The 23,044-nt window shown below is 42.9% G+C and overlaps 2 protein-coding genes across 2 annotated transcripts in view; one reads left to right on the top strand and one right to left on the bottom strand.

Moving 5' to 3' along the window:
- LOC136971397 (putative methyltransferase DDB_G0268948) overlaps positions 1-23,044 on the top strand; it is a 298,490-nt gene that overhangs the window by 151,044 nt on the left and 124,402 nt on the right. The gene's annotated exons all lie outside the window — the stretch shown is intronic.
- Positions 4,392-23,044, bottom strand: part of Trmt61 (tRNA methyltransferase 61) — a 32,359-nt gene continuing 13,706 nt past the window's right edge. Inside the window, exons 3-4 of the mRNA XM_067265793.1 lie at positions 5,253-5,410; positions 4,392-4,708 (exon numbers count right to left, since the gene is read on the bottom strand). Coding sequence (XP_067121894.1) covers positions 4,508-4,708; positions 5,253-5,410 — 359 coding nt within the window. The 3' untranslated portion in view covers positions 4,392-4,507. The remainder of the gene's footprint in view (positions 4,709-5,252; positions 5,411-23,044) is intronic.

Raw genomic sequence — 23,044 nt, 5'->3', positions numbered from 1 at the left:
TTAAATAGTTCGCCACGAATGAGTGGTATCAGTTCACTCTCATTTTTTTCCATTACAGATAGATCGGAGACACGATGCCACAGAGGAATGAAGAATGAATAACGACATCCCGACTCGAATTACCTACGAGTATTAAGATTGGATTCGAACGTGTCCCGGCGGTAGGTGAATTTCTTTCTTACAATTGGAAATCGGACTAACAAAATATTAACGTAAAAAATTGAGCCGGATAACCAAGTAAGACGAAATTCTACTTCTACGAAAGACCCGGATCGAAATACGATTTCGACTCGTGATTCGTTTTGACCATTTCGAACAGTACATTATTGCCTATCCTCCATTAATATTGCCGACTCCATCGAGAATCCGGTGATGCTCTAGCATATTAATGATTTTATCGATGGGGAAATTGATAAATGGCAATGCCATCATTAATATGCTGGAAATCGCGACTTAAAACACAATCCAGTCCGTAAACAAAAAAATATATTTAAAAATTAACTCGGAAAAACAATTATTCTAATGTAGAACTTTAAAAGTTGATTATCATTTATAGCTTTTATACATCCCCGTGTACTTCAATATCAGAAAAACTTTCTTTATCTTAGCCACGTATCCGAGCTAACGAAAATAAACATTTTACATTACATCGGTAATTATATTAAGCCATAACGAAAAGTTTAGTGTCTATCAACGAGCTCTTATAATCTCACAGTCTGTGGATTTGGCCGGCAAATTTACGTGTTAAATCCCTTTCAGAAGAATAAAGGATTTGATATCGTTCGGGATGTTTACTATTCAAAACAAGATTTAATAGATGCAGAGTTTCCGGCTTCCAAGGCCTTCTTATAGGTATTTCCCGTTTTCAAGGTTGATCCGAACTTTTCTGATTATAAATGTGACTAAAGCAGTTCATACCCGTAAATAACAGATTAATTTCATTATCGTTTCTACACGGTATTCGATTTTTCAATCAGTCGCGTATACGGTTACGCATAGGAAGTCTTTCGTTATACCTAATAATTCCGTAGCGACGCCATTTTCATTTCTAAAAATTCTAACTCGAAATTGCAACTCTTTTGGAAATTTATGGTGTAGATGGTGGAAGATGTATCGATTATTCAAAATTATGATAGGTTTAAACCAAATGTGTTTACATTTACTTTTCGGATGTTTGAGTACGTAGTAATTGCAGTTTCGATCCTCTTGGATATTTTAAACTGTGGCATTGATAAAAAAAAGTCTCGAGATGGATGAAGAAAAAGTCAAAATCCTGCTTTAGTTTTTAAAAAATTTTCTGCAAATAGAAATTCAGAATCGTGGTTTACTATTAATAGTTGTTTGTAGGAAAACAACAACGTCTAGTAGACTGGACGATTATAAATATATGCGACACGTAGGATCACGCTTTTCTAACCGGTTACGAAAGGGTTACAGTTGACTTTAGGGCTCCATTTTGACAAATTTCGTACCTCGAGAGCGTGATCCGAATCCAAATCTTATTCGTAATTCTTATAACTATAATAAATTTATTTTTTTTTTGGAATTTAACGTATTCGATTGTCGTAAAAATACTCGGCAGTTTCCGTCAAGCGCGACGGAAATAGAGCGAGTGTAAAGATTCATTTCCGAATTATTTTTGTTGGTAAGGAGGAATCAAAATAGGTTAAACTCTTTATGTAAGCTTAACAACCGATCGACGATCAAGCCAGATCTGGCGACCTCGAAGGTGGGCGTAGGGTCGAGGCGTGGGTCACCACCTTGGCCCCACCGATTCCATAAGACATTAGGAGTCGCTGACGTCAACACACAGGTCCTAAGACGCCAAGACATCGTTGATGACTTTTTCCGAGTCGAGCCAAGCGGATTTTCCTGTAAATCGAGGTGGGTCTAAAATGGTCCATTTGGGTCGTTCTATTGTCCTCTGTCACGCATTTAGCATTGTTCTGGGAAGCGATGAGTGAGACAGTAGTGAAAGTTTGTTTTTACGCTTCGAGATGCGACTCATTCCGCACTCTACGAACTTGTAACGATACGACAGTTTTTATCATAGAATAAAGACAAATTTTGCTGTAATATTTTAATTTTTAGATTTATTACTCGTTCGAATTAAAGTGTCATTAACAATACGTACGCATTTTTTTTATTATGGTTTGGTTCTAATCGACACTAAATTCGATTTCGAACAAGAGAACTGTCTGCAATGTATTATTACTTGACTTTAACGAATGTAGGTCCGGTATTAGAAAATGACTTCAAGGTTTCGGTGTAAGCATAATAAGAATGTTGCATCAACAAACAATAGAACTCGACCTCCAAATAGTCGTATACATCGACCGGGAGGATTTGCTAAACTGTCACCTCCGGTTAAATAAGCGTACTAAACGTCCTTCGGAATTCTTCTTCTACACAATTACGCATAGTATTCGGACATAAACAACAATATGAATATCGTTTATCTGTGACAAAGCAATTTGTATAAACAAAATTCTGCCGAAAAACGAGAATGCTCCAAGAAATCACGATGCTAGTCGATAGTTCTAATACTTTATATTTACATAAATATACGACATTATTATGGCCAAATTTAACTTCGAAAAATGGGTAATATCACACTACATCTAATTCTTAAGGAACTCTCCAGATCATTTACGAACCGGATGTTGGAATCGAGCTATTTAAATCTCCACGGAGTTTAAACGATTACGATCAAGGAAAGATTTAGGCCTACATCGTTTCAATCATCGAAGAGATTAACAAGTAATTACACTGGAAGATGTCTTTTGTAACGTACTGTTTTACAGAGATGCGTGCCTATTTATTATTATATTTACGACGACGGCAAAAAAATTAAAGATATTTTATACGTCAAAACAACGCATTTTAATCGTTTCTATTTACGGTACATTATGAAGGCCTCTTAATACAAAATGTTCACTAACAGGTTAAGTAATTCTCAGTATAGTGAAAGGATATTTATTTAAAAGGACTATTCTTACAGAACTTTATTACTATTTGTGTTATTTAACTTATGTTTGAATTCAAAAACTTTTACGTACAGTACAGGTAAATAAAAATGACTAAACAATAATAAATATATACAGATCATTATTCTCCACACACACGTTTGGCCGTATCGTGAAGGTTACATCAAATGATAAGTTTATTGTATTAAATTACAATAATTAATTAACCGTATCTTTGGTTTCGATAGTTATCGCTCTTAGCCTAATTAAAACATCCTTGGGATTTCGTTCTATTTAGAATCAATTTTACACCCTTCGTCATTTTCAGATTAGGTCGCGATTCTTCTCTCTCCAACCGGGACCGTAAATCAGGTCGCATTTTGACAAGACGTCGGCGGAAGTAAGCTGACAATAAACACCCGTCGAGCCGCACAACACGTTCAATAAGAGTTTTAAAAAATAACCGCGGGGTGCCGTCGGGCAGTTTCGAAATCCTTAACCTAAATATTTCGAAACCTTATATCGATTTACTGGTTTGGCTCTTCGTAAATCACCCAACGTTGGGCCACAACCTTCGTCTTTTTCTTTCGGGCGCGCACACCCCGGACTCGAGATAATGCCGTCTTTTTCCATTCGTCCAAGGAAAATCCTATCCGGTTACAAAAAATGGGCTTTCCAACGCATCCGCATAGACTTAAATCCAACCGAAGGTAGGCCATATTTAGACAAAATTCTTTACATCCCCAGATTCGACCAGCGGGTGCAGAAATTTCTATTTTGAATATCTCTAACACAAATTTGATTCCCGAAAATGTCAACTCGACCGATTTCAGTCCGGTGTTTAAGGAAAACAATGGGATTTGTTTGGTCGACATTCGTTCGCTTTTCAAATATAAAAACAAGACGAAAGCCGACGGAAGAGACGGGTCTTCGGACGAATTTTCGGACGATCCGTGACCAATTCGAAAGGGGACCGGTTGGGCTGGACGATAACAAAGCTCTTCGTCCGAATGCGAGCTACATCGTCTTTCAATTAGCGATGAATGTTCGATAAAAACATCGAATGGCCACGGCGTGACTCCCGTACGTGAGAGCAAAATCTCCCCCCCTTTCCGGTCATTCGTGACGGACGAACTCGTCGTTTTGAACGGCGCTACCGAAATCTGCTGTAAATCGTCTCTTTCCTATATTTTTCGGCGGCGACCAGGCTCTTCCTTTAAGTCGGCTTTTCCTTCCGTCGGAAAGTAGAGCGGAGAAAGCCGACTCTTGCCAAAAAACGGCGCGGGCCCGAAAAAAGCCCGGCGGCCGTCTCCTCCGTCGGCAATTTACTCGATTACCTAAAAGAATCCGAACCCCGTCTACCGGCGCCTGGAAAAAAAAAGAAAGAAACGGGCGGACCGGTCGACGGACGGAAGAGGCGTCAACAACCAGATGTAAATGTTTATTAGAAGAACTTTATCGTTTACATCCGATCTGAGGTTGCGAGGAGCAGAAATTTCCCACCGGGGGGAAAGGTAGCCTTGTTCTCAAGGCGTTCTACCTCAGCTACCCGGATACAGGGTTGCAAAGGTCAGATAACCAGTGTGACCCGTAATCTGCGAGGTAGGGAGGGCAGACCAGAAATTTGCCGTAGTTGTCCCATCACCTCCCCGGCTCCGGGGCAAGCAGTGCTTTGACTTCTTGGCGGTCGCCTCCTCTCCGCTCGATTGTTCGCTTCCCCCGGCCACGTCTTCGATCACGTCCTGAAAGTAAAACCCAGCAAAACATTAGCATGGCTACGTCCACGGGGTAACAATGACGAGTCTGCCGCGAATTATTAATCTTATCTACTTACAAATCGTTTATTTTCTCCTTCCTAACGTTTTTTTACCGCTTAATAATATTATTTCTAACGCGCGCACGCTAACGAAGAAAGCGTTAATTCGGGTGCCACCCTCCCGAAGTCCGGCCAAACGTATTAATCGGAAAGGAGCAATCTGCCCGTTGGAAAAGAAAGAGCCGTCTGTCCCGGCGGTGGGAGGCGTTCTCATGCCCTTCTACTCGAGCGTGGGTGGACACCGGTCTGTTGTGGCAGATACCCGGTCGGTCGGAAATGACATTATCGTTACCGGTAAACGGGGCTTCCGGGACGTTTCGGTCCCGGGTGCAAAACGGAGGCGAAGTAAAAGGATGCAAATTATAAGTTTGGTCGGGGCTAACGACGGTGGTTTGCTGTGTGGGTGGATGAAGAAGGGTCCTCCCGTGGAAATCTCCGTTAGGACCCGGGTGGAAGGCGCGCCTCCTTACCTGCGAAGGGTGGAAGACGGGCATGGACACTCTTTTCACCTCGTAAGGTCTGAGCAGGCATTCGGCGGTGGTGACGTCGGAGAAACCGAGACGGTCCAGTCGCCGACACGTTTTCTGAACTTGTTCGATGCACGGCGAAAAGGAACATAGACGACTCCCTGCGGATAAAAACAGAACTAGATTAAGGTTTTATTAAATGCCGGCGCGTTTATTTAACGCAAGAAAACGCGGTTCCGTCCGTAATTCTTCCCGCGGTAGGGAATAAGAGGCGGGCTTTATTAATTTTGTAGGAGAAGCCGTCCGCGGGTTTAAGTCTCTTTCCTTCTTCTTCTTCTATAATAAGTCCGACGAATCGGTGGTGGCTTAAGAGAAAGAAAATCTCATTTTGCCGGGTCGTAGGTTAACTGCTATCCCCGGGGTCGGGCCGCCGGGTCGTCGACGCCGCGTCACGTGGCAGCCGGTGACGTAGACAGAGTAGCGGCACACGCCTTCCGGTCGTCTGCCTCCGACCGGTGACGTCATCCCAGTTCCGGGCCGTAATTGGATTTAATCGTCCGGTCGCCGTCCTCCGTTCCGATTAGTACAAGGTAAACGGAGACCGTCCGCAGTTCGGACCCGAGAATAGATGGTACGGGAGAAGGGAAAATTTGGCGTATTTATTTATGGGAAAGACAAAAGCCCAGGACCGAGGCGCACTCGATTAAGCGCGTCTCCCGTAATAACACCTATCCGCTTACAGAACGCGCTAAAGCAATTTGCCGGGAAATTGGCCCGGGGCCGTAATCGGTGTCTCCGACGGCAACCGCCGGTCTACATCCTGGTGGCTTAATAACCGGCTCCTCTTTAAATCCCCGGCCACATATTTTACAAATCCCATCGTCGATCCGGTAAAATCCCCTCCTGGCCCACTCGGCCGACGATTTGCACAAAAATCCCGCCGAGGCAAACAATACCAAAAGTGCAATAAAACGATTTCGTTTCTACGACCAATGAAAGGGGCGAAAGAACGAAAGGGATCGGTGGGAAAAGTTAATGGAAAATAAATGTCCTCGGTCCACAATCCGCTTAATAACAAATCGTACACTTTGTCCGACAACTAAATTATACGGCCCACGGCCCGACGGCGGGGCCGGTGCCCGCGACGGTTTCTGGCTTTTTACGTATTAATTTCGGCCCACCCACGAATTCTCGTATTTTTCGGTATTTTAGGAAAAGGCGGAAAGATTCCCAAGTTAGTTGGACGCCGACGTCGGCTTTCGGGCAGCGGTGGGTGGGGAAACCCTTTGCCGGCACGCGGGGCAAAGCCGAGCGACGGTAATGGGATCGGACGGAAGCCGTCCGCCAGAGGGCGGGATGGCGGGTAAATGGCCTAATTGTCGTCGGAGGCCACCGGGCCCCGTGCGGACGGAGGGGGGTAACCATTTAACGGCGGCTTCGGCGGGTAATTGGAAGACGACGTCACCGGGCAACCGGAATATCGGTTAACGGAACGGGATGCGCGGCCGTTTCCATTCTCCTCGTGCCGACCAAATTCATTACTCGGACGCGGGGACCGGTCTCTCCCCCTCCCGGGTGGCGGTTTCTTCGTCGCCTCCACTTCCATTACGGTTACCTCTTTCCCGGTTAAATAAGAAATCGTCAATACCCGAGATAGAGGACGGGACGGGAGGAGGAAAGCGGGAGGGTATCCGCCACCGACAACGAATCCGAGGAGCCGGAGTATTCCACCCGGAACGGCTTATCTGGCCGACGGAGGTTACTGCCGTTCTTATCGTCCCGAAACGGCAGAGTTTGACCTCCGACCTCTCGTCCCCGACGGAAAATCGGCCGGCAACGACAATGCCGACTCGGCCGCTAAAGAAAGGCTTAATACGGTATTCGTTGGGTCGACCCGAGACTTTGCGCGGTTAATAACAGTGTTTAACGGACGGGTGATTAATGGACGCCGAATATTTAGGAATTTTAAACACACAAAGCCATCGTCGATAAATTAATATTCTCGCACCACCGGACCCATTTTCTCCTTCCCCTCCCAAAGACCTCGGTGCCGTTTCCGTCACCGGGCCTGCCCGACTTCCACTTACGAATTTATGGAATTTCCTCCCGTTCCTATCCGAAAAATCGGCCGTCTTTCGTCATTTACCGAGCGAAATCTTTTCCGTCCTTCGCCGGTGAAGTTTTTCTCTTCCTTCGAAATCGAGGTGTAACTTTCCTGGCGGAGTTTGCCACTTTTTTCGTTTTTACCGCACCAAACAATAAGAAACAGTTACCCGGTATTAAAGTTTCCACGGTGCCTACGGGCCTACGAACCGAAACGAAATGTTTTCACCACTCTTAGGTCTTAATTTTTGTTTATAAATCAAAACCGAATAAAAAATCCAATCCAAATGACTGCGTTGGGAATCTTTTAGTAGCGCAATAAGCGGATTGCTATTTACGCATTCGACTGGCCAAGTCTGAAATTTCCCAATTTTTCGCCGTGATTCGTACGCGCGTATCGTATCTCGTCCGTAATCGCGCCCACCCGTCTTACACAAAATTGACACTAGGCAGGTAATAAGTAACGAATTACTTAGCAAAGTCATAAATAACATGGCGTCGTATTTGCTAGGATCGATTAAATTTCCATAATTGTGGATTTCGATACCCGTTTCTACACTATAAAATTAATATTTAGTTTTGCGAGAATGTAACGATATCTCGTTACATTCACCAGTATCGGTATAAAATCACCAGTGATGGTGATTTTATACCAATACACGTAAGCAAATACAGAAAAACGGGAGAATTCTATAGGAGACGAGAACAGAAATCAACGTAGGCCTACGCAAACTAAGTTTAACACGACGATTCACCTAAGATCTTTACGTCTTATACCTTTACCTGTTCGTATCTTCTGGTAGTTTGTTTATATAGGGTAAAATCTTTATAAGAAGCTATTTTTTACAAAGATTTGACACGGTATAAAAATCAATTATCTTAAAATAGCCGTAGCATCGTATACGGTACAGAAATACTTGTCCGCATTTACGTGCAGACTAAAGGTCTACCTATATTTACCAATTTTTGCTGCCGATAAAAAATTAAAGAATAAAAAAGTCGATCTATACGTTCTTCGGAACAATTTGGAAAAACAAAGAAAGCAGAAACGGAAACCGAATGGAATAGCTGGCGAATTCTCCGCTAGTTTTCCATACTAAAAGACTTCTAGGCAATCCGTCTACGTAATTCGTCACGAAACCGTTTTACATCTACGTATAATTTTACACAATTTTAGTAAAAACGCTATTTACGTTTGTTTTGTACAAAAGGAAACTTCGTAGGCCAGACATTCGGTAGCTAATATTGCCCTTAGGAATTCGTCTAGAGCGGCCAGATTTAACCTTTTCCCGCACCCGAAGTGTTGGAATTTTGAACACGCGCCTGGCACCTCCACGAAAAATTTACTAAATTTCTTTTTATATAAAGGAGTAGGCTCGTCCCGCTTCCTCACGCGTATCGGATCTTAAAATTATCGATAGCTTAAGGCTTAAGCTATGAAGAAAACGTCGCAAAGCGATCCAACCCTACGGAATTGCACTAGCGCAAAATTCAAATAGATATTAAAATTACACGAGAATTGTTTGGTCATAAACTGCATTTTACTGTTTACTATTAAATGTAGTCTATATTTTTTCAAACATCCGTAGTACGACGTTTCGCACCCGCGGGGGTGCGATCCATTGGGGTTACAAATCGTGTCCGGATCGGCGATTCTCGACCTTCTTAGCTCCGCAACCCTCAAATAGTAAATATAAATGAAACTAATATTTCGCCACCCCACCCGAAGAAATAATAACAGTAAGCCTTACTATTACTAATTAAATTTTGACTGTAATTATAAATGTAAATTCTTTTAAATACAGCGCTAAAAACTAAATACAGGAATCGTCTTTTATCACTCGAAAACGATTTGTTTTTATGTGTTTCTAACGTAGATGAACGTGCGTTTCTACGTATGGAGAAAATTTTAAATGAAAAACAAATGCAACCATCGCATTAATTTCTTTTCTTTACGTGTGTACTTATTGTAAGTAAAAGGTTTATAAGCTTATAATACATGATTTCATTATTGTTCGCGACTCCCCTTTAATATCACCGCGACCCCCGGGTTGAGAAACGTTGGCCCAATCTGTATAATGTATTAGACTTTTTAAAATTCATTAATTTGTACAAAGAGATTTAACTATTTGTTTATTTTTTGCCTTTTTCTGTTTTGTTGTTTGTTCGTTTTAATTGTTTATATACTTGTTTTTGTTTTCTTGGTGTTATTTTATATAACATATTTATATAGTGTTCGATGAATTAACCATTCAGCGTGGCGCAGCTTGGCCTTTGTTGCCCTTGCGCCAAAAAACTGAAACCAACCAACCAACCACCGAAAGCTTTCGTCTATATATAATGTTACATTTTTATCTTATAGAGATATATAAAGTTAAACAGTAACCTTAAACCGAGGGATAATTTTGTAAATAGTTCTTTCTTTATTCCATAAAGATTGGAAGTAGAACTTTCTATACACTATAATCGGGCCAACACCTTTTCTAATTCGAAATTAATTTCCCCAATTAGAAGAAAGGAGAGAGAAAAAGCAAAATTCCACCAAAATATATTATTAACAATGGATTTTATTTAAGTAAAAGTTTATATCTGGTGTTTAATTTAAACAGTTAATCGAATCCTTATCCCAAACCAAATTTTACACCGCGCACCCGAGTGTAATTTGAATATAATTTACGGGTTTCGTCGGATATCAATTCGCCCGTTTCGAAACGGATGCAGCGGGCCCGGAGGTAAAATCTACCGTCGACTTTTCGTAAATACTCGTACGGGGAGACGAGGGTGCGGAGGACGAAGTAGATCCGATTTCCCAGACAATAATCTCCGTCGGCGGCAACTCGTCGAAGGACGGGGCCGCAGAGAATAAAAACGAATTTAAATAGTATTTAAGCATACACACGATTCGAATAAGGAACATTTCGTTGGGTCCGATCGGCACCCTTCGATTCCACCTGGCGATACGGCGCCGTTTTATTTTGTTTTTTTAAAGGAAAATCCCAAGACATTTTTATAACGGTTTTGGCCAATCTTTGTAAAACCAACTGTTGTAAACTTACGCCAATTTCCTCGGAGAAACGTAATTTACGCCTAGAAGTAACGGAAACTTTGGAAAGTGGAAGTGGGGGAGAAGATATTTGACCGACGCGTCTTTTTCGGCTAATCGTCTTATTAGGCACAGGGAAGAAGGTTAAATAGGCCGGGCCGGAGTAAAGCGTTGTAATAAGCACTTTCCTCCGGGATATTTGAGGCTTAAAATTCACCGACCGGGCGACAAACCTGGCGGAAAAAAACCCAGATTTCCAGAGTGTCCGAAGAGGTGGAAATTTAACTTAAGTACAGTACGTTTTGCCCCATGACGCCCGGATTATTTTCCATCCGAGCGAAAAAAGAAAGAATAGGACCGGGACAAAGAGCAAAGTCCGTGGCCACGGACCGGCCAAGGGCAAATGTGTCGGGGAGCAGAGGGATAAAGGCGGTTTTATGGGGAGATCGGGCGGAGGAAGGGTGGTCCGGCGGTTAAAACGTCGGGAACCGGGACGAGGAGTGGTCGGGGACGGAGGATAAACCTCCGACGACGGGGGAGAGAAAGCGCGGTTTAGGCCGGGCATTACCCGTCGGCGGTGGCCGATGCGGGCGATTAGAACGGCACCGGGTCCGGGTTCACCCGGGCCACCCCGGGGAGGGGAGGAGGGCGGGGCCCGGACGGCCGCCACGGATAATTTTCGGTAGGAACGACGACCGGTTACCAACGACGCGGGAATCCGGCCGCCACCGTCGACCGCGCCGGCCACGCCCCGTCGGCGCTCGACCATTGGCAGAGGCCGGAGATGACGGCGCCCGGCCAATGGCGGGCGGCCCGGCCTCCGTCCCATTGGCCCGGCCGACCCACCCCAACGGCCGAGTGCGCCGCCCCCCGGTTGACCGGAGACGACAGAGCCGGACCTCTGCCTCTCCCCGCCGGCCGGATCGGCGGGCCGCGCTCCCTCTCCGGCCCCTTCTCGCGGGCCGGCGGCCGGCCCCGGTCTGGAACGCGCCGCCCGGGGCGTCGCCGCCGATCCGCATGATGAATGGGCGGACGGAACACGATCGGACCGCTCCGGGAAGGTCCAGGGTCGGGAGGGCAGCGGCCGCGGTAATCGCTCCCTTTCCGGGTCGGGGGTCGGCCGTCGGCCGGCCGACTTATCCCGCGGCCGGCTACCGACGGGCAACCGGACCCGGACCGGCCGCCCCCGGAAAATCGGGACCGGATTTTCCACCGGGGAAAAAGACGAAGGTGAGAACCCGAAAAGTCGGCGCCGGCAAGCGTAGACGTCCGAAGGAGGACAAAACAGGGGTACCCGGAGGAGGCGTAAATAAAGGGTCGGCCCGAGCGGAATTTATATCGCAGAAAACTTAATTCGGCCGGGATATTTTTTGCGCGGGTGAAGTCGGTGCATTTTCCCACCGGTGCGGGAGAATCCGATAAACTTACGTCCTTACTCCTCCCGTCGAAATAATACGCCGCGCAACTTTCTCGTATACCCGCACAAACAGAAAGAAAAGGGATTTAAGCGGAAACCGAAATAAACACTCTTACTGATTTTATTGCATAAGATTAATTAGACGAAATTTTTTCTTCCCGAGTTGGTGACGTAGAAGAGGTTAGACATACGTACGACGATTGTATTAATTTTTACGCTAAACATCGGCCTAACAATACCCTAGGCGGGATCGACGAAACGTCATAAAAAACAAACCTTTACTTCCAACCGTTCCGTGTAGAAAAGGCCTAAAATAGGTACACGTCGTTAATGCCTAAGAAAAGTTTGCAGCGTAGGATCCGACTTTCTTACCCTCCAAATAATACAATTTGAAGGCTTTCCTACGTAATACGTCGTTTGACTCGATGGCTACCGGGTACTTCGCCTCGTTACATTTTAATTCTTTTGGCATTCCTTCTCTACATTCACTATACCAGCGGCATTAATCGAAGAATTTAATATCTTATATTATTTAAAATACACCGATCTGGAGAAAATAGCGCCTTTCGTTTCTTACACATAAACTGATATATTATATTAATTGGGAGACGGTTACACTATCGGCATTTAAGCTGTCGAAACAATACGTTCTATTTATATTAGAGCAACACTAGAGTAAACATTTTCTAAAGTTAGGCCTACTTTATTACGAATAGCCACCAGTTAAGCAAAGCAACATTCGTTTAAAAACCCATTAGGGGGTATTTATCCGTAGTAAAATACTTAAGTGTTTTATTTCGTTTCAGTTTTGTACAGTAGTCTTTGAAACAGTAGTCGTTCCAAAGACTACTGTACTGTACTCAATATAATGCATATATCTTTATCTTTATCCTTAAAATATATAGACTTTATTATTATGTTTACGAATTTGTTATTAAAGCTTATTATATATTTTGTCAACGTGGACATTAACAGGACAATTATACTGGTGTTAAGCATTTATACAAGAATTGAGAAATAAAGCTTAATAAAGAAAGTCTGTCTTCTTTAAGAACTTTTTTCTCAATTCTTGTATAAATGCTTAACACCAGTATAATTGTCCTGTTAATGTCCACGTTGACAAAATATATAATAAGAAATGAAATAAGGACGGTAAGGTAATGATAATTGTTATTAAAGCATTCGTTAAAGATATTAAACTAAAAAATTCTTTAAAATTACCGTTAACTTACAGAATATTCAAAAACGTTTATAGTTTTTAGTTCGAAGGCGTAACATTAAAACGAAGACAAATAAGCGTAAAGTTTACGAAAATCTATTATTTTCTAATAAATGTATTAAGACAAAATACGTTCTACTCGTAGGTACGGCTTGTAAAGCCGAATTTTCTTTCGAATTAATGCAAAAAAAGTAGACTCTTAGATTAATTTTACGAGACGAAAAGTATATTTTCTAGGAGATTGTACAGTACCTACGTACGGACGGATAACGAAAGATATCCGGACCTGGCCCGTATTGTACGGTTAATCTCGTTCCCTTCTTCCCGATAATCGACGTTGCGGGTTAATACGGTGCTTTATTTACCCCCGGAGAATTCGTGCCGAAAATAGCGGGGTCCGCGGGACTGTTTTGGCTCTCTCTCCAAATCGGTGGCACGTAAATCTCTCGTCCACACGGCAGACGTTACCCGTTTCGATGCTAGGCCCCCGGGGACCATGGAAACGGGATGCTTACCTTACATCGTCTCCTTTTCCAATAATCTTCCCATTCGCCCCGTCTTAGTTGCATCCTTTCCCTTTATAATATAACGAAATATTTAATTATTGTCAGAAATTTCACCTGTGCAAGTTCGATGTTTATCTACCCTTTCTTAGCCAAAAGGCTCCGGCTTCGATCGTCCGACACCATCTTCCAAAAAGTTAAAACCAATCGGGAAAAGTGCCTTATAAGTTGCACGCCTCGAATTTTCGGGTACAAAAAGAAAAAAATACGGTATTTTTAACCAATTTACTGAAATTAAGGCAGGAAACATCGCTTATTAAAAAGTTACACCCGATAAATTTGCATCCCGTGTAAAATAAAGCACCGGATTTCGTTTCGTGTTTGCTTTTATGCGCAGAAATTTAAACTCCAATCCGAAATTTTCGGGTTCCGCCTGGAAAATTCTAGGCAGAAAAGCAAAAAATAAGATGAAATATGTCGTTTCGTTTTACGCAGAATGCAAATTTATGAGACGTATTTAAATGTACTTATTCCTTCTGTTTTAAGGAGAGTAAAATCTCTGTTTAAGGGAGAAGTTGGCGTTATTTATTACTCGTATTACAATTTTCTGCCCTTTATATAATAACTCGAATGTTTTATTCCCGTTGTTTCGGAGAAATACGTGGACACGAAAATCCCAGGCTAATTAATTTGTCTTATTTACAGAACTGTTCACCCGTCGTGGAGATGCCATATCGTGGTATAGTCTATTGATCATACAACTACTCGGAGTGCCCTGTCCGGTCCTTCGACTACAATTCCGATGAGATTTATGAAAGATTTGATTATCTTTTAACACGCATAGTATATTATAGTACAGAAATTTTTTTTTCGTCGTTGAGCGATCGAAACATACTTGGAGATTTATCACAAATTAATTCGATTATTAGAAAATTACGAATCTGAAGACACAAACCCAATTTATTACTCAGAAATGTGGTGTTTCCCCGTCGGGATTGGTGGTAATTAGTTCTACTTTGACACCGAATTACGGTAATTAGGCCATCCCGTCGAAGACGGAGTGTAAATGCTATCAAAAATCTAGAATTACATTAAACGAAAAACAACTAAGTAATCGAATTTAAAGTACAAATAATCCCAATTTCGGTATACATTATACTAAAGTTATAGAAAAGTGAAGAAGTATTTACCTACAATTATAAGAAATAAAGTAATTAAACGTATTTTGTCTTTACACATTACGTTTAAGTTCTATTTTATACAGATTTATTCTCGATGTGCCTTTTACCTTTCGAATTTGGGCTGACTTTTGCGTCATATCGATCTGTAAAATTCTGAACAACGATAATAAATATAAAAAATATTCTACTATATTTAATTAGTTTTCGTTACTTCGTAACACTGGTGGAGGATATAAAAAGTACAGCACACTACGTTGGCTCACAATTATAATCTAGGTCTAAAGATTTTTTAATGTGTAGTGTTTTAAATCCTATCAAACGAGAATCGGTCTCGTATCTGTCATTATAATGTTCCAAATTGATACGAAACTTTGCTCTAACTTACACAAAGTATAGTTTAATTCGTGAAATAAATTCGTTAATTTCCGAAATCTTCTTATTAATATTTACGATCCACGCACCACGTGTGGAAATCTCGTCTTATTTGATAAAATATTGGTTTTATTACTTTCCCGGCTCTTTTATATATAACAAGGGAAAACTATGACCATCGGTCGAAACTCACCCCCCAAGATTTTACATTTTTGGATTCGGGATACCTCGAAACGTCGAGAAATACAAAAAAATTCGGGGTTTTTTCTTTGTGGATGTTAGTGTGTGTAATGCGGGGGACACGATTTTACTGTGCTTTTCATCGAAAGTTTATGAAATATGGCAGGAAGGTTTCTTTATTATGGAAATCGATGCTATTAAATTTTGATGATTAAAGGCCGAGGGGGTAGGGGGATAAAGGGGGTCGTGTGTCATATCTCCAGTAGGGTCGGTCTTAATGACGATTTTACTGGTTATTAGCATTTACAGTTTTTTTAATAAAACTCATTCCTAACCCGAAAATTAAGCTTTTTGCCATTTTCACAATAGTTAAGAATATAAAACCTTTTTCAATAAAATATGATAACAGATGGCGCCACCAAATGTTGCCGGGGAAGTTAAGCAACTCGTTGCTGGATTTTTGTGTACGGCAGCAACGCGACACGTGGGACACCCATTTGCCCAGAGGGATGCCTCGTGGAAGGTCTTTTATGGGAAACTGGCCCGTATTTGGGTATTACAAACGTGAATAAACTCCGGGTAGCCGACTCTCGAATCCACAACCGACTATCAGCCTTCGGTGGTTTTATCCACCCGGCCGCTGTGGGCCTAAACATCGAAGACAGGCAAAGGTTACTTTATAAATGAACAGACGCGCCATTTGTCTTTTCAGGCATCGACAAATCAGTGAAGGCGAAATCTACTTTGACTGACGTTTCGGATACGAAGAATTACTGTGGTCTGCCCGATTACGGTTAAATTCCGAGGATAAATTTAAGTGTAAACGAAGACTTATTTTATTCAAACCTCCGTCGAACGGAAATCAATTAATCAAGCAGCAAAATCTCACTTCAAACGACGTTGGGTTTAGGAACTCGAAGTGTCAGTTTCACCATTAAAAATTAATCTGTGGTATTAATTCGTAATGTCGGTGGCGTTGCGGCATCTACTTTACATTGGTAATGCACGGATACCGGAAATAATGGATTCGACGTCCGAAAACTGTCAAGCCACGTGGCATTTTCTTGCCGATTTTTGAAACGTGGGCGTGGGAATTGATAAGAAACCATCTTTATTTCCCAGGTAAAAAATGGTGTCAGGTAACGAAGCGTCATTTTAGAATGACGCCACAATCAAGCAATATTGTGGAAATTATCCTTATTAGTCGTTTTAATCGAGTACGTTTTACTTTTAATACTTAAATCGCATAAGGATCTTTAGACAAAAGCGTATTTTTTCTAGGAATTACGAAATATCAATAACGTCGGTAAGTTCATTACGACGAACTTGTGGAAAAATTTAAATTTACAAAGCTGGAAACAATTTAAAAGCTCTCTAATACTCCTCTTTAAATTTTCGTATAAATAAGTGAAGATTTTCAACAGAAGAATGTAAGTAGAAAGAAGCAAAACTGCATTGTGCATCGGTAATGCGGGGATGTCGCCTACACAGGCGCTGTGGTTTTTCTTTTCGATCAAAAAGTAAATTGTCACGACATATATAAAGATATACGCTGTATTTATATAGATACGCGTATACAAGGATACAACGCATTTATTTATAAACAGAAAAAATCAGCCAGTCGTTGGCATACATACGCTCGCATCCAATGCCTTCTCGATTTAATACGAGTAATTGTATTGACATATTCTTTCGATATATTGCTTACAGTGAAGCAATTTCCTTTCCACTTTATAGTTTGGCACGTATTATTTCCCGCCGAGGCCGTAATTCTACATTCAATACAAGCTGATGTAAGTGAAATTATATGATACTTTTAGAGTTCCATTCATTACAATTAGAAATTCTAGCAAGGATAGAACGAATTCCGCTCGAGACGGGTAAAATAAAACACCTTCGTCCAGCACATCCTAATCGAGGAATTTGAATATCAAACACAAGTTTTAATATACGATTTCTATTTGTTTCGATTTATTTTTTGTAGTCGAAGGAGCGCAGACCGGAATGATTTTAATGGTAAAGTTTAGAATTACGGGAATTAATCGGCCGTGTTTTGCACGGAATATAGGAAAATATTCCGAGACTTTCATTGTATAACGCGCAGGAAGCGCCGCCGAGCACGATTTGCATAGCCAAAATAGTGGAGAAAAATATTTAATTAGTTAAGAAGCGAAGCCAGTCGGATAGTAGAATGTCTTTCTTTTTCTTTTTATAATAATTACGCGGTTAATGGATGTCCCGGATGCGTTTAACACGGCCGGTCTAGATGGCCGGGCAACCCCCCGACCGACACCGGATTACTTTCAATACGTAAACCTTTAACCTTCGGCGGTTTAGACCGGTTGCCACGGAATTTTTAGCCAGTCTACGGCTTCGACTTTGGCAAAATCAACCCCATTTGGGGTAATAATAATGCCCGTCCTGCCATTTCTTCCCTCGTTTAACACAAAAATAAAGGATTCGTTACGTAAGCTCGGAAATTCCTACACTAACCGCCGACACCACTAATTAACTTTCTCCATTTTAATTTTAATTCCGCGGTTTCGAAATCGGATTAATGCTTTCCTTATACGCTAAAATTTAATACTCGTGGGCGAAATTGAAATTTAGGAGAGTTACCGCAGAAAATTACTGCCGTGCCAAGTTACTAATTAAAGGACCGAAGCAGTTTCTTCTTCCATTTAAAAGAATAAGGTTCGAAACACGAGAGGTGTCGACACTTCTCTTCGTTTATTACTTTATTCGAGAATTTTGCTCGTGCTCAATTTGATAAGGGGGAAACTCAACTTTCTTCTAGCTTACTAAGTCTACCTTCTGGTGATCTATTGTGGTAATTTGAACATTCCATCTGTTCTGCCATTTGTAATTAACTAACCCGTGCTAAATGGCAATTTAGCGTAGATTGGTAAATCACCATTAACTTCTACGCGTACATATTACGTAAGCTCACACAATACGGGTCTATTAAAAACTTTAAAGTGTGGCGATTAAAGAATACGTGCCATTTACAATACGTTTTACATCGATTCCGTAAGACAGTGCGAAGATGTAGAGGAATTACGGAAAATTTTTATCCAGATAAATGTAACGTATAGAAGAGACTGCAGTTACAAACCTCCGATGTAAGACTACCCGGTGTGACGTAAAGGAAACTTATTACGCGCAACGGATTTGTTTAAATCGTGGTTAAAAGATATTATAAATAATCACCATCGAAATTTGTTTTGGTGACGTCAGAATAGCTGGTTAGGCCTACGAAGGCGTTTAAGACGAGAGAGTAACGCCACGATGCGGGTAAGATTTTCTAATTTGGAAGCCATTAAAGAGGGGCGATGATTAACGACGGAGACGGAAATTTCGTAGCGGTTACGCGACGTCGGGAGCCGTACTCGTCGTCAAAATTACCGGGAATATCCGGGCCGATTAATAATTAAGAACGGGAGACATTAATCAGAGAGAGTTACGACGACCCCGAAAATTCCCACGATTAGCGAAAGGCGCGGGCGTTCTCCCCGGCGAATAATAGTACCACAATTACTTTTGGATTTTGCCAGAAATCCACCCTTTCGCTTAATGGACCGCGATGGCTTCATTAAGACGGGACCACACAGAGAGTAGCAAAGGCTCTCGCTCCGTTTTATCCGAAATCCTCTACGACGAAGATTTATTCCGTCCGTTCGATTCGGAGTGTTCTGCGGCTAAGATTAGACTGGGAGGTACCCCCACCGGACCGAGCCCGACCGACGACCACGGTCGATATGGCGTGATTTGCGGGGGTGCCGGGAGGACTCTATAAATTATCGGCGGGTTCTAACGAAACGTAGAGGATCGGGCAGATTACACCGGTGCAATGGGCTTCCGTCCGTGCGCGGCTCATCAGGCCAAAGGCGCCGCACGAAACAAAGACACCTCCGCCCTCCGGGGCACACTTTGGCGACGAATATTGCCGTCTCGCGGAATAGGAGCCGCGCCGATCCTTTCATTTCTCTTATAAATGAAAGAAAAGAGGGAAAAAAAGAACCCCTTACTGGTTTGGCCGCCGTCATTTGGCCGGGCTCGGGGCTACCGGCCATTCTGTTTTTAAACTAATGGAGTGCGGTCGGGGGCAAACCTTCCGAAATTACAGGACTCGGCCACCTCCTCCGAAACTTAATTCCGCGCCGTCGGAGTAAAATTCGGCCGGGCAACTCGCTTTTTTCCAATCACGTGACGCGCCCGGCCGAGAGAGGGAGCTCCGAGGGGGCGTCCTAATTTCCACCGGGACCCGCCATTATCGCCCTACCGATGGAGCCTCCGGCTCTCTTCCTTCCCTGGGAAAGTGACGAGGCGTTGGGACGGCGGCCGCAAGATGCCCGCCCGCGCTCCCACAACAACATAAATTCCGAGCTGTTAACAGAAACGGGACGAAAAATACTTGGGTATTACGTGGCTAGTGACGTAGGGACGAAGCTGGACAAAATGGAAATTAATTTGGCTAGGAGCCCGAATGCAAACCCGACTGCACTCGAAGCAGAAGTGGATGTGGCTTCATCAATCTAGATTTTCTCCGTCCCGCGGCCAACGTGTTATTAAAAGAAGCTGCGGAGCATCGAAATATAATAATTACGTTCGAATTTTTATATATGGGGGCTCGTCCGCCGCTTTAAATCAAACCGGGAGAGAGTGGAAGGCCAATACGAAAATCGTTTAGAAGAGAACATGAAAGTAATTAGCTTGTCAAGAAGAATTATACATTGTAAAAGTGCACAAAATGTTATTAACACGTGGGGCAACATGGTCTACTTAAAATTCGATTGTCAGAGCAGGAAAAAAAGAGAGAAAATAATACCGGAGACCTCATCACCCCGGGAAAGTATGGCCTAGGGACGATTGCGGCCAGGTCCGGGTGAGGCACCTCCGGGCTGCCACCAGTCTTCATATTTCATGCGGAACGAGATAAAATATGGAGAATATCGCCGACCAATCAACGCGCCGCCTTTCGGATAACAATACCGTTCGGTAATAACGGGGTCAAGGTCGAAGTGCCGCGTCGGCCACGCACCGCCAATAAGCGAACCGATGGGAGGGACTAAGCCGCATACCCAAAATTTCACTTTCTACCGCCCGGCTGGCTTCTTTTTTCCCCTTTCGAATTCCGACGTCATTAACGGCCGTCACGCCCACTCGCATTCTCGCGCCAATTTTCGAAATTATTTTCGGCCTCCGATCGTGGCCCGCCGATTTGTCGTAAAAAGGAACCAAAGATATAAACGTTTACCGTCTCTATATATAGTCTCCGGGCGATCGGTCCCGAGATGTGGCGCGCACAGATATTAAAAGAGGCGGTTTGGCGGGGTCAGAACCTACCACTGGATGCCTTTGTTTTCCCCGTGATTAACTTCGGTATGACATCACAGCTGTGGGAAAACATCAACTCCGCCAACCTCTTGCCCCTGCCTAACACGAGGTCAGCGCACCGTACTCCCAGCCATCCGACTGCCTCCCCCCCTGCGGTAGCACCTGCCTCTCCGACTTGGAAAACGGTTGCAACTGCCAAATGAATAAGAGAACAATACGGGGGTTTTCCCCGTTTATCTCCGGTTTTCGCGTCCCCGCGCGGGGAACCGAATTAGTCACAAGACGCCACTTTCACCCCCAAAAATTTTAAAGTACGGTACGAGGGAATTCGAAATTCCACCGCCTTCCAGCGCCCCCTTGCCAGTGGCTGGGCAAATTATCGAAGAAAAGACGCGAGGGGTCGTGTGGCCGCGATTTATTTCGATAAAGCGTATTTTATTACTCCGAAGGTAAAGAAACGGCTTTCGATAGGATATAAAAAAGGGACTAACGAACGATCTGACAACACCACCCTTTAAAAGAAGTTTACGATGGGATGCTAAACGGCAAGACAAGGCCAATCCGTTCTCGGAGCCTTTCTCTCGAATAAATTAACCTGGAAGCGGGAATAAACACGCGCAAACACTGGATGTAATTCGATAGGAAGAACAATTTTAACAATTTCCTCGACTTTTTTTCCCCGTCTTGGCTAGGAAAAAAAAAAAAAGCATCCGAGAAGGAAGGTTAGTGTTTCGAAGAGGAAATTTATGGTTCAAACAAGACACGAGCAGCACACCTCCCGGTCGTCTAAATCAATGGGCTAAATGAGTCCTCCGCGGCAACACGTCAGCGCCAAACTTACGACTCCACTCTCCCGGATAAGATTTCGGGCGCAATTTTCTGAATTTGATATGTTGGTTCCTAACTCTTTTCTGGCAAAAGTTATGAAGTTTTTTTTCTGCATCTAAAAAACTAACTTGTAAGGCCGACTCGTATTCTTTTCGCCAATCACCGGGGTATAGTAAGCGTGCGTACCGTACCATCAATCTTATTCTGCCCATTACGGATCGAGTGGTTCCTTTTAGGATGACTTTTCCGAAAGACCGCGTGTACATCTATTGCGCAATCCGCAATGGATGTTAGATAGAAAACAATAGCGAACGACGTCTTTAATCGAACCAGTCCGAAGGTATTCGAACCCGAACCCTCGGAGGCAATAGAATGTCGTCGATACAACTTTAAGAAAAAGTAAACCTTAATAGATTCCATTTCAAACAGGAAAGAATGGAAGAAGTTTAAGGAAAAGCGGAGAGAGAAGATGCCATTTTCGATCCGGAACGTCGGTCACCAACGCCATCTGTCGAGCGGGGTTAGGTGGACGGCGGTCCATTTAGAGGCGGTCGGAGACGACGGTCTGACGGACCACCGAGTTTGGCGGTGGCCGCACTGTCATTTTGGCAGAGGAGGGCCCCGGAATGGCGTGTCGAAAGCCATCAGTAAGCTTTTCCCAGAAAGCCGAGGTGGCCGAAATGTGCGCTATCGGACACGCTAATGTGTTTTCTCGTTCAATTATATTCTCGATCGTCCTTCCTCGGTACAACAGCCCGACCATTGTCAAAGGAAATCTCTCTTTTGACCGTAAACACGATAATTTGCCCGGTAACATTAGCGGCGTTTCCAATTACTTTTACTTTATGTAAGGTGGCGCCATCTTTGTGCACAAACTATTATTAACTGGAAATGTAGAATCGGAAATTTGTTAACATTTTTCTTACTTCTTTTTTTCCGAGTTGAAAATTAAGCGTCGGGTCTAGCTAATTCACCTCTCCAAAAAGTTCTTTAAAGTTTCGAAATTTCGATACAACAATGCCAATATAGTCACAAATAAATACACCTCCATCTTTTGTCGCTTACTCTTTTTTTAATAATGATTTAAAATTTCAATTTTCCTTTTGTTTTAGACAAACGTCACCCGGTCACCTTTAAACCATGCCGATAGATAGATAAAATTAAACGGAATCTTGGACAGAAGAGCAGTACGTAATTAATCCAATCGTTCGATATTTCCTTTAATATTGACTTATTACGAAATCAGACTAACATGGAAATTTACTTTCGTGCATATTATCCGGCAAAATTTCTTTTTTTGGTGGCACCTCGCCGTGATTTTAAGTACCGCGGCTTTATAATGTTCCGCAATGAAAATTCCAGTTGTTAAACGCTTCAAATTCGAACGTTTCACCAATGATTTCATTTTCTTAGTGTTAAATATTGAAGTGCGCTGTATTTTCGCACAGAAATTATAATTTAATTCAATAAATAGGTTAACTTAGTGCCTTTTCTTCAATGCCGATGCCAACCAACGTATTCGTTCGCACGGATGAAGATTTACCAAGTTCTTTCTCCTAAGATCCAAGTGGGAATATATAAGTCCCGAATGCGAAAAATTCCATGCACTGAT

Source organism: Centruroides vittatus, unplaced genomic scaffold (genome assembly GCF_030686945.1).
Source record: "Centruroides vittatus isolate TY-2023 unplaced genomic scaffold, ASM3068694v2 contig_1051, whole genome shotgun sequence".
Taxonomy (NCBI): domain Eukaryota; kingdom Metazoa; phylum Arthropoda; class Arachnida; order Scorpiones; family Buthidae; genus Centruroides; species Centruroides vittatus.
This window is presented reverse-complemented; position numbering and strand designations above follow the sequence as displayed.